Genomic DNA, 12,273 nt, shown 5'->3' with positions numbered 1-12,273 from the left:
AGCTGCCCCAGAATGGACACAACAAGCCCCTTCACTAGAGGTACTATCCCTCCCTGGAAACCCCATGCACCTCACTTCACATAAACAATACATGATAAATGAAATCATATCCTCGGGGTCCTAAATATCTAAGATATAAAGTGTGCTAGTGAATGCCGTGCATGCAAGTGCCAGGGAGAATCAGGTGAACTGCAGAATCAAGCCAACCTAAAGTTTCTACAGTTAATGCACATGATGTGTATCCAGGCTCAAACATCTGTGGTTTCACTATATATAGACGCACTGCACTGAGTGGCACGTCATACATTCATACTTCCTATCGTGTCTAACGGAAGAATCGCAGTACTGGCAGAAATTTCTGTCTCATCAAACAACTATAATACCAGCACCCTCGCTATCCACTTCTCTAACTCCATGACCTGTCCAGACCCAGACCAGGATTCTTTGCAGCCGGGATCACTGATCATGTAGACAACCATGGGATCCAGGATCAAGTAAGAAACTCGCTTTCAAGACTAGATTGTAACACACTCTTCCTTATTCTTTTGGTTTTCTTCCCTTCTCTGTGATTGTTGTGCTAAGCTGATGCTCGGTGGCAGATAGCTATTTGAAGAAAAGTACAGTTCTGAAGGAAAGGAGCTGAAACCACAGCCTTGCTGCTGTTTCAAATAACTGTCACCAGAAGTAAATTTAAACAATGATTTCCTTTGGATTGTTTTAAATGTATGTTCTCGCACATTTCTCACTCTTTGCCAGTTAACGTAGTTAAGCTCTGCAGAGGACAGGGATCAAATTGGTTCGGGGAACTGAGTGATGACAAAATGGTTGCTGAGGAAAGGAAGTTAATGTGAGATTTCTACCTTCACTGCAGATTTATCACCTGGTAGATTTCAGATCAAGTTTGTACTGTTGTGTACATTTTGTTTTATCTAATGTGTTTGTAAGGAAGTTCAAATGATTGTAAGTCTAGTTTATCTGACAGAAGTAGTTCCACACAAAATTAAATCATCACACTCAGAGCTCTGAAATCGTTGAAATACCACAGAGGGCGGATGTTGTACAACCTTCAGTGAACAGTTTGTTGCTGGCCTGTTTCTGGACATGTTACTTTGTGGCTTGCTATTGCTTAAAATTAATTTGATTTCTCTTTCCCCCAGTTCTGGCAAAAGGTCTTCAGCCTAAAATGCTAACTTTGTTTCTCCCTCCATAGATGCTGCCTGAGCAGCTGAGTGTTTTCAGCATTTGTTGATTTAATTGCAACTTATTTCTAAGCCCTTTACTTTGTCAGGATTTTATTGAACCAAGTAAAAGGCCACCCCATTCTGTAAAGTATTTTGGTAATACAGAGAGCAGAAAAGAGTGAAATCTTCCTTTTGATTTTATCAATGCTGTTATAATATGAACAACATCACTAGACAGATGTAGCTGGTAGATATAAAGATAATAAAAATGTTTATCTGGAAAACACAAGCTGGCAGCCTATTGGAGAGAGACAGAGAGATTCCCCGACCCAACACTGTAGCACATTTTTATATGTTAAAGAACAAAGATAAAAAGACAATTTCTATAGAGTAATGCCCTCATAATGCTTCTTTTGAGTTACATGTATTTTTCAAATGCCTGGATCTTCCCACCAACATACCCAAAATAAGGGTTAATTACTGTCATACTCATGCAATGGGGTGTTGATTGCATTCATGCATCTGCAGACATTCAGTTAAGTGCCTGTTTCCTGGTTCCAAGGTGCATTTTAAATTTAATCTACAATCCATATTCAGATCTGAAGGCTGGTTACTGAAGTCAATGTTCGCTATATGTCTTAATCCCCAAAATACGCCCTAACAATGCCATTATACGTTCTGATAATTTTACTTGTCAATCAAATTTTTTTCTTTTCTTTCCCCCCTCTCTTGGGCTATAATGTTACAAAATTCTTCCTTCAAAGAGTCTGAACTTGGCAACTCCCCAGCTGGATTGTTTTGACTATTTATCTTCAATTTATTTATTAAAATTGCTGACAATCTGCACACTATTACTTGCTTTCCCTTGCTTGAGACATAATTATCACAGATTTACAGACATCCCACCTCTCCCGGAAGTTCCGCATATTGATGGCGGCTCCCTGACACCCTCAAATTATATACAATATCCCAGAAATCAAATTATTTTGTGAGAGAGAGGGAGAGGAAGAGCGAGAGGGAGCATCCTGATTGGTCTCTCTTCATGCTAAGTAGACCTATCAGTTTTCTTTGTGGGCAGGCTTTACAGTCGACCTCAAAATTAGTGACAGTTGCTCACTGCACCATTTGCAACAGTGACTTTTCTATTGCCCATGGTGGGTTAAAATGTAAAAGACATGTTGAAGTGAGTTTAACAGGTGTCATTCGTTCATTAGCATAGCTAACGTTATTTAAACTAGCTGGCTAGCTGCTAAGCAGCTACTCTATTGATGTCCTACGTGATGAGGCCAAACTCCCTGTAGACTTGCTTAAAGTTGTAATAGAATAAAAAAAAGACTCCATGATAATATAATGTAAGTACATATTTTAATGTCACATTTTCTGCATATACCCAACTTGGTTTACAGATTTGACAAAATCACTAAACAAAGTATTACATACACCCTTGGAGGTCGACCGGGGGGTGGGTACTACTGAAATGAGTTTTTGCAAGGTGGGATGTCTGGATTTAACAAAGGCTATCAATTGGAAGAGATTTCTGATACTAGTCTAGCCTCTTCCTTTATTAGACATTATAATGATTTTCACTGAATTATACCCTTTGTAGAGTTGATCAATTTTACTTACAGGTTTATTAGAAAACTTTTTCAGATCGCCAAAAATAGTCTTGAAGTTTGCAACTAATTTTAGAGCAGTCTTACTGAACATGAACTGATTAAATAGTTGACACAAAGCTAATTTTACACAATCCAAGATTCAAGATGCAAACCATCATCTTCCACCTATTCCCTCCGGCTGACTTCGGCTGATATGGAAGAGGTGCTTAAAATTGGCTCTAAAATGGCAGGGATTCCTTATTTTGGTATCCTGTGTACTATGTATGGTAATCAGGTGAGAAAAGGACAAGACCTTCCCCTAATCCATGCCTCCATCTTCACCTTTCCACACCCTCTCCCTCCAAAACTACCAGTCATCTATGTCTCATTCAGATATGAAGTAGCTTCTTGAGATTCCCATAAAGAATGGAAGCTGAATTAAACCAACAGAGCAGCCACTTAAATCCCATTCTGTTAAATAAATGACACCTTTAAGTTTGAACTGAGCTCCAATCTGTACCATATGAGCAAAATTAAATTTAACTAGCCATAAAACTGCAATTTTGTTGACACAAAGAGAAAATTTAAAGCAGTTTTGTGCCTAATTTTGGTCTAATATTGATCTGCTGAATTGCCTGCTTCTATTTCAATGAGAAGATCAAAAGATTGTTTAAAGAAAAAGTCTAACTTCATTAATTGTTTAAATTAGACAAGTCCCAGTTTAGATTCACACTCTGATTCTTCACACCTTGGGCCTCACCAAACTCACTCACGTTGAAATTCTGGAGCACAGGCAGCTATGGACACAAAATCAAAGTGTCAGAATAGATTGTCGTACTTTATCATTAGTTTCCTTTTGAATCCAATTGTCTACATCTTTATCCAGTCAAAACTGATGTCCTGGATGGAATCTTCACCTGCCTGACTACCATGACAGTTCTTCCCTTGTGTGATTAAAGAATGAATGTAAATGAATTAGGAGAATCACTACAAGCCTAATTCCATTCTCACCTGATACCTACATATTATTTACGTTATTAGTGATTAGAACCAATAGATCTCTCTAATGTTTCTCATTCCCATCATATCCCAGCTCCCCAGTTCAGCTGACATGGCATGAAGCAGAAACTGAGCTGCATACTATGAAGCTCCCTTTACTTGTTCCTACACTTTTGTTCAGTTTTCTCCTTAGGGTGCCCTCAGGTGTGTTCCTCTGGTTCTCTACATTTCCTTTCACTTCTCTCTTTGTGCTCCTGTGGGAAGCTTTGTTCCTTTTCTTGATCTGTTCAGTTCCTATTTCCTGCCTCTACTTTTTACAGATTCTTTGGCATGAGATTTCATATAATTTTCTTCAATAGGTTTTATTTGTTTTTTATCAGAACGCCTGCATTCTTTAGCTAAGTCTCCCTGGGTAAGGGGATTGGTTTAAAGGAGTGAGTGGTGAAGGAAAGGCCAATTTGAGGCCTGGAAGACAGCTCTTGAAAGCAAAGCTGTAAAGGATGTGGTTTGAGCAAAAGTCCAGGTGTTGATGGAGTGACTCAAAGATCAGCCAAAAGTAACGGGGTAGTGTGATTAAATTGTGCCATAATTCAAGTCCAAGGTCAAGTTTACTTATCATTCATCCATAGATGAATTCAGTCAAATGAAATAACACTCCTCCAAGGCCAAGAGGCAAAACACATTACTGACAGGACATAGCACAAGGTGTGAAAATGACGTGAAGGAATATGTGACTGGCTCAGTGCCCTCTGTGCTCCCTATCTCTGTTATCTCTCCAGACTTCAAGGTCTTTGACCATTTTTCTTTAACCTCTGTACCTCTACATTTCTCTCTTTATGTGCACTTCAAAATCTACCTCTTTGTTCAGAATTTCTGCAAATATTGTTTGAGTTAGTGTGTTGTCATGAAGATACACATTATCATGTTCAAAGTAAAGCATGGTGTTTGTAATTTCCCACCGAGGATGAAATGAAATGCTGTTTAAAAGGGGTTCAGGCCCAGAGCATATCGAAGTGAAAGGGACCGGGTCCTAATGTGAGGTATGACCTGGAATTTGGACAATTTAAATGCTGGGCTGGATGGATTGAAAAGGCCGGGTGTCAGGACCAGAGGCGAGGGTCAAGCCAGTTTTGCTCACTGCTCCACGACGTTTACTGTGTTCTCTACGACACTAAGGCAGAGGCTGTGGCCTGCTCCAGCTGATTCACACTCATGTCTATGGGCTACATTTTGCTGCACTGTGTGATGAACTAAGGTTAAGGCTGTGGGCCTGCTCCTGCTGCTCTGGGCTTCGTGTCTATGGACTCACTTTAGTTCTGAATGCTGTTGCTTGCTTTTATTGTTTGCACGATTTGTGTTTCTCTCTCTGTCTCTGTCTCTCTCTCTCTCTCTGTCTCTCTCTCTCTCTCTCTCTCTCCTCTCTCTCTCCCCTCTCTGTCCCCTCTCTGTCCCCTCTCTCTCTCCCCTCTCTCTCCCTTGCCCTCTCCCTCTCTCTTTCTCCACACATCATGTGGTTGTTAGTCTTTTTTAAATGGGTTCTGTCTGGGTTCTTTTTTGGGTCTGTCTGTGAGGAGAAGAATCTCAAGGTTGTATAATTTATACATGCTTTGATAACAAGTAGTGAAGGTTTTGGCTGCTCATCTCAAAGAGGGCCTTTCATCAATGAGAATGACAAAGAGCCCATCATCATTAGCTAGGGGCAAGGCAGGTAACGGAGGATTTCAAAGTAGGCCTGGATCTGGCTGGATTCAGACTCACATGCACGTAAGCTCTGGCAGGGTTTGAAGGCCATTACATCCAACAAAGCAAACCCCAACATCATGAATGGCAGCGATGCCTCAGTACCAGATGATCTCAATGCCTTTTATGCCCGCTTTGAAAGGGAGAATTAAAACCACTGCTATGAGGGTCGCTGCAGCATCTGGTGACCCGTTGATCTCTGTCTTGGAGGCAACATCAGGCTGTCTTTCAAGAGGGTGAACCCTCTTAAAGCAGCTGAGCCCGATGGAGTACCTGGCAAGGTTCTGAAAGCCTGTGATAACCAGCTGTGGGGGTATTCAAAGATATCTTCACTCTCTTATTGCTACAATCAGAAGTTCCCACCTGCTTCAAAAGGGCAACAATTATACCAGTGCCCAAGAAGAGTCATGTGAGCTGCCTTAATGACTATCGTCCAGTAGCACTCACATCTATGGTGATGAAATGCCTTGAGAGGTTGATCACAGCTAGAATCAGCATCTAACTCAGGAGGGACCTGGACCCACTGCAATTTACCTATCGCTACAATAGGTCTACAGCAGGTGCGATCACAATTGCTCTCCGCATGGCCTTCGATCACCTGGACAATACAGATACTATGCAGGATGCTGTTTACTAGTGCAACATTTAACACCATCATTTCTACTGTTCTGATCAGAAGGCTACAGAAGCTAGACTTCTGTACCTCCCTATGCAAATGGATCCTTGACTTCCTAACTGGAAGACCTCAATCCGTGCAGATTTGAAATAACATCTCCCCTTCATTGACGATCTACACTAATGAGCCTCAGTGATGTGCGCTTAGCCCTCTGCTCTACTCTCCCTATATTCGCGACTGTGTGGCTAGGCACAGCTCAAATGTCATCTATAAATTTGCTGCTGATTGTTAGCAGAATTTCAGATGGTGATGAAAGGGCATTCAGGAGCAAGATATGCCAACTAGTTGAGTGGTGTTGCAGCAACAACGTTGCACTCAACGTCAGCAAGACCAAAGAGCTGATTGTGGACTCAGAAAGGGTAAGGTGAGGGAACACAAACCTATCCTCATGAAAGGATCAGAAGTAGAGACAGTGAGCAAGTTCAAGTTCCTGGGTGTCAGTATCTCTGAGGACTAACGTGGAGCAACATATTGATACAGCTATAAAGAAGGCAAGACAGCAACTATATTTCATTAGGAGTTTAAGGAGATTTGGTTTGTCACCTAAAACACCTGAAAACTACAAATGTACCGTAGAGTGCGTTCCGATTGACTGCATCACCATCTGATACGGGGGGGAGGGAGGTTGCACGGTGGGTGCTACTGCACAAGATCAAAGTAAGTTGCAAAATCTTGTAAAATTAGTCAGCTCCATCATCGATACTAGCCTCCCAAGGAATGGTGCCTTGGGAAGATGGCTTTCATCATTAAGGACCTCCACCACCCTAGACATTCCCTCTTCTCATTGTTACTGTTAGGGAGGAGGTACAGAAGCTTGAAGGCACACAGTCAGTGATTCAGGATCAGCTTCTTTCCCTCTGCCATCAGATTTCTAAATGGACATTGAACCCATGAACACTATCTAACTAGTTTTTTGGTGGAATGCAGCAGGCCAGACAACATCTATAGGAAGAAGCACGGTCGACGTTTGGGGCCGATACCCTTCATCAGGATGACTATAGATGCTGCCTGGGCCTGCTGCATTCCACCAGCAATTTGTGTGTGTTGCTTGAATTTCCAGCATCTGCAGATTTCCTTGTGTTTGCTAACTAATTTTTTATTTGTTTTTTTTTTGCACTACAGTACTCATTTTTAACTATCTAATAGACATATATATGTATTTACTGTAATTCAGTATTTTTTCTCTGTAGTTATTTATCATGTAACACATTGTACCGCTACCTCAAAGTTAACAAATTTCACAACATATTCTAGTGATATTAAACCTGATTCTGATTCTGAGATGGTAAAGATCCACATTCTAAACTGAATTCATGATTGGTTTGAAGGTGAATTGGTGTTTCAGTTGGTGACAGAAATGCTGTAATTGTTAGTGGAAATCTAGAATGGTGGTTTTGGTGTGATTAATATGGAACCACCAGGAGGTTACTATTCTATATCAGACAAACATCACCCCCATACCCTCTGTCTATGATCTTAATCACTGCACTGTAAACATTTAAACCACTTTTATAATGGTGCTAATATTGTAAATACATGCTGGTATAAGACCATAACACCATAAGACTATAAGACATAGGAGCAGAATTAGGCTATTTGGCCCATCAAGTCTCCTCCCCCATTCAATCATGGGTGATTATTTTTCCTCTCAACCCCAGTCTCTTGCCTTCTCCTGTAACCTTTGCCACTCTGACAAATCAAGAACCTATCAGCCTCTGATTTAAACATACCCAATGACATGACCTCCACAGCCATCTGTGGCAATGAAATCCACAGGTTCACCACCCTCTAGCAAAAGAAATTTCTCCTCATCTCAGTTCTAAGTGGTCATCCCTGTACTATGAGGCTGTGCCCTCTGCTAGACTCCCCCACTAAATGAAACATCCTCTCCATGTCCATGTTATCTAGGCCTTTCGGTATTCAATAGGCTTCAATGTGATCCCCCCCCCCTTATTATTCTAAAGTACAGTGAGTACAGGCCCACAGCCATCAAAAGCTCCTCATACATTAACACTTGCATTAACTGGAATCATTCTCGTGAACTTCCTCTGGACCCTCTCCAATGCCAGCTCATATTTTATTAGATAAGGCAGACCAAAACTGCTCACAATGCTCTAAATGCAGTCCGACCATTGCCTTATAAAGCCTCAGCATCATATCCTTGCTTTTATATTCTAGTCCTCTCAAAATTAATACTAACATTGCATTTGCCTTCCTTACCACTGACTCAGCCTTCAAGTTAACCTTTAGGCAAACCTGCACAAGAACTCCCAAGTCCCTTTGCATCTCTGCTTTTTGAATTTTCTCCCCATATAGAAAATAATCTACTAGTTTATTCCATCTACAAAAGTGTATGACTATACATTTCCCTACACTATATCCCATTCTCCAATCTGTCCAAGTCTTCCTGCAGACTCCCTGCTTCCTCAACACTACCTGTCCCTCCATCTATCTTCGCATCATCCGCAAACTTGGGCCACAAAGTCATCAATTGCATCATCCAAAATCATTGACATATAATATGAAAAGAAGCGGTCCCTACACTGAACCCTATGGAGCAATACTTAGTCACTGCCAGCCACCTAGAAAAGTCCTCCCTCATTCCCACTCTTTGCATCCTATAAGTCAACTGATCTTCTATCTATGTTAGTATCTTTCCTGTAATACCATGTGCTCTTATTAAACAGCCTCATGTGTTTCATTTTGTCAAAGGCCTTCTGAAAATAAATAAATAAACATCCATTGACTCTCCTTTCTCTCGCCTGCTTGTTATTTCCTCAAAGAATTCCAATGGATTTGCCAGCCAAGATTCCCGCTGAAGGAAACCATGCTGACTTTGCACTGTTTTTTCATGTGCCTCCAAGTACCCCAAAATCTCATCCTTAATAATGGATTCCAACATCTTTCTGACCACTGAAGTCAGGCTAACTGGCCTATAATTTCCAATCTTCTGCCTCCCTCCCTTCTTAAAGAGCGGACTGAAATTTTCCTGCCTATCACCCACTGCTTTATCCATACTAGAATCTTTCCTGTAACAGGCCTTCTGAAAATCCAAGTACACAACAACATCAACCGATTCTCCTTTGTCTATTCTGCTTATTATTTCTTCAAAGAATTCCTATAGATTTGTCAGGCAAGATTTTCCCTTGAAACCATGTTGACTACAGCCTATTTTATCATGTACCTCCAAGTACCCTGAGACCTCATACTTATGAAATAGAAGTGAAATATAACACTTCAGTCCTGTATTTATCATTCTTTTTAATTTTGCCCCCATGTTTCACTTCAGCTCATCTCACTGACTGCAGTTATGCCCTATCATCTGCATGTCATACCTCGCATTCTTGCTACACACTTCATCGACTTGTATAACGACTACCTCATCTTCAGCCCTATCGCCCCGGTTCCCAACCTTCCTGACAAATTAGTTTAAACCCTCCCCAACAGCTCTCACAAACCTGCCCGAAAGGATATTGGACAACCTTGAGTTCAGGTGTAACGCGTCCTTCTGGTACAGGTAACCTTCCGCAGAAGAGATCCCAATGATCTAGAAATCTGAAACCCTGACCCTTGCACCAATTCCTCAGCAACACACTCATCTGCCAAATCATCCTAATTTTACCCTCATTGGCATGTGGCATAGGCAGCAAACCAGAGATTACTACCCTGGAGGTCCTGCTTTTCATCTTTCTACCTAACTCTATATTCTCTTCAGGGCCTCCTCCCTTTTCCTAACAGTGTATTTGATACTAATATGTACTATGACCTCCATCTATGACTGCAATATGTACTATTTGTGTATCTATGTGCATTTTACTCCATATCCATACTTAAGCTTATTTTTATAAAATTCTTTATAATTGTTGAATACAGTTTTTGTTGCATGCCGTGCAACAAATTCCTAATACATATAAATGTATATGGTGAATAAAGTTAATCCTTGATTCCCTAATTTCTTGAAAAGGTGCAGCAACTGTGGTGAGAGATTAGATAAAATTGCAGTGTGATATAGAAAACCAGTAGAGTACACATAATGCATCTATTGGAGTCTAATTAATGGATCGTAGTGTAAAGGAGTAGAGTGATAGGTCAAAGTAAATTTAAGTCGATACCATGACTGTCTACGGGCAGGTAACTCTTCTCTTGAGTCAGTCCCTTGGTGTCAAAGATAACCTATTTCCTCTCCATTTCAATGGGTTCTATGTTTCTTAAAGAGGCTTAAAGTAGACTGGACTGTATTCAGGGATTCATCTTCAAATCTGGATGAGTATGCCGCAATTATTACCAACTTCATTAAAACCTGTGTGGATGAGTATGTGCCTATGGAAACTTGCTGTGCATTCCCAAGCCAAAAGTCGTGGATGAACCAGGAGGTACATTGTCTGCTGAGGGCTAATTCTGAGGCATTTAAGTCTGGTGACCCTGGTCTATACAACAAAATGAGGTATGACTTGCGGAGGGCTATTTCAAGAGTGAAGAGTCGGTTCTAAGTAAGACATCGGATGCATGTCAACTCTGGCTGGGTTTACAAATTACTTCCTATAAAGTGAAGACCAATAGCATGAATGGCAGCAATATTTCACTACCAAATGAGCTCGACACTTCCTCGGCCGCTTTGAAAGGGAGAATATAACTACAACTGTGAAGATCCCTGCTGCATCAAGTGACCCTGTGATCTTTGTCTCAGATGCCGATGTTAGGCTGTCTTTAAGGGGGAGTGAACAAGGAGGCCAGTTCCAATGAAATGCTCAGTAAGGCTCTGAAAATTTCTGCCAACAAATGGTGGGAGTATTCAAGGATATTTTCAACCTCTCACTGCTACAGTCAGAAGTTCCCATCTGCTTCAAAAAGGCAACAATTATACCAGTGCCTAAGAAGAGTAGTGTGAGCTGCCTTAATGACTATTGCCCAGTGGCACTTATATCTATGGTGATGAAATGCTTTGAGAGGTTGGTAATGGCTAGAATAAACTCCTGCCTTAGCAAGGTCCTGGACCCACTGCAAGTTGCCTATCACCACAATAGGTCAACAGCAGATGCAATCTCAATGGCTCTTCACGCGGCCTTAGATCACCTGGACAATACAAACACCTGTGTCAGGATGCTGTTCATTGGCTATAGCTCAGCGTTTTACACCATCATTCTCACAATCCTGATTGAGAAGTTACAGAACCTCGGTCCCTGTACCTCCCTCTGCAATTGGATCCTTGACTTCCTAACTGGAAGACCACAATCTGTGCGGATTGGAAATAAAGTCTCCAAGTCACTGACAATTAACACTGGCGTACTTCAGGGGTGTGTGCTTAGCCCACTGCCCTGCTCCCCTATACCCATGACTGTGTGACTAGGTATAGCTCAAATACCATCTACAAATGATACAATCATTATTGCTAGAATCTCAGATGGAGTTGAGAGGGCATACAGGAGCAAGATATACCAGCTAGCTGAGTGGTGTCATGGCAACAACCTTGCACTCACTGTCATTAAGATGAAAGAGCTGATTGTGGGCTTCAGGAAGGGTAAGATGGGGAACATAAACCAATCTACACAGATTGGTTCATGTTCACAGAGGAATCAGAAGTGGAGAGAGTGAGAAATTTCAAGTTTGTGGTTGCAACATATTGATGCAGCTATAAAGAAAACAAGACAGCAGCTATATTTCATTAAGAGTTTGAAGAGATTTGGTTTGTCAACTAGAACTCAAAAACTTCTATTGGTGTACCGTGGAGAGCATTCTGACAGGCTGCATCACCTTCTGGAATGGAGGGACTACTGCACCTGACCGAAAGAAGCTTCAGAAAGTTGTAATATTAGTCAGCTCTATCATGGGTACTAGCCTCCTTGGTATCCAAGACATCTTCAAGGACCAGTTCCTTAAAAAGACAACGTTCATTATTAAGGACCCCTATCGCCCAGGGCACGCCCTCTTCTCATTGTTACTATCGGGAAGGAGGTACAGAAGCCTGAAGGCACACACTCAATGATTCAGGAGCAGCTTCTTCCCCTCTGCCATACAATTCCTAAATGGACATTGAATTCATTAACACTACCTCACTTTTTTAATATATATTATTTCAGTTTTT

At 41.3% G+C, this 12,273-nt stretch overlaps 1 protein-coding gene across 2 annotated transcripts in view; it reads left to right on the top strand.

Annotated features, from left to right (window-relative positions):
• The first annotated feature begins 329 nt into the window (after positions 1 to 329).
• Positions 330 to 12,273, top strand: part of dennd1c (DENN domain containing 1C) — a 109,294-nt gene continuing 97,350 nt past the window's right edge. For both annotated transcript variants that reach the window (XM_073069370.1, XM_073069369.1), the window contains exon 1: positions 330 to 494. In XM_073069370.1, coding sequence (XP_072925471.1) covers positions 478 to 494 — 17 coding nt within the window. In that variant the 5' untranslated portion in view covers positions 330 to 477. The remainder of the gene's footprint in view (positions 495 to 12,273) is intronic.

The sequence above is a fragment of the Hemitrygon akajei genome, chromosome 16 (assembly GCF_048418815.1).
Source record: "Hemitrygon akajei chromosome 16, sHemAka1.3, whole genome shotgun sequence".
NCBI lineage: Eukaryota > Metazoa > Chordata > Chondrichthyes > Myliobatiformes > Dasyatidae > Hemitrygon > Hemitrygon akajei.
This window is presented reverse-complemented; position numbering and strand designations above follow the sequence as displayed.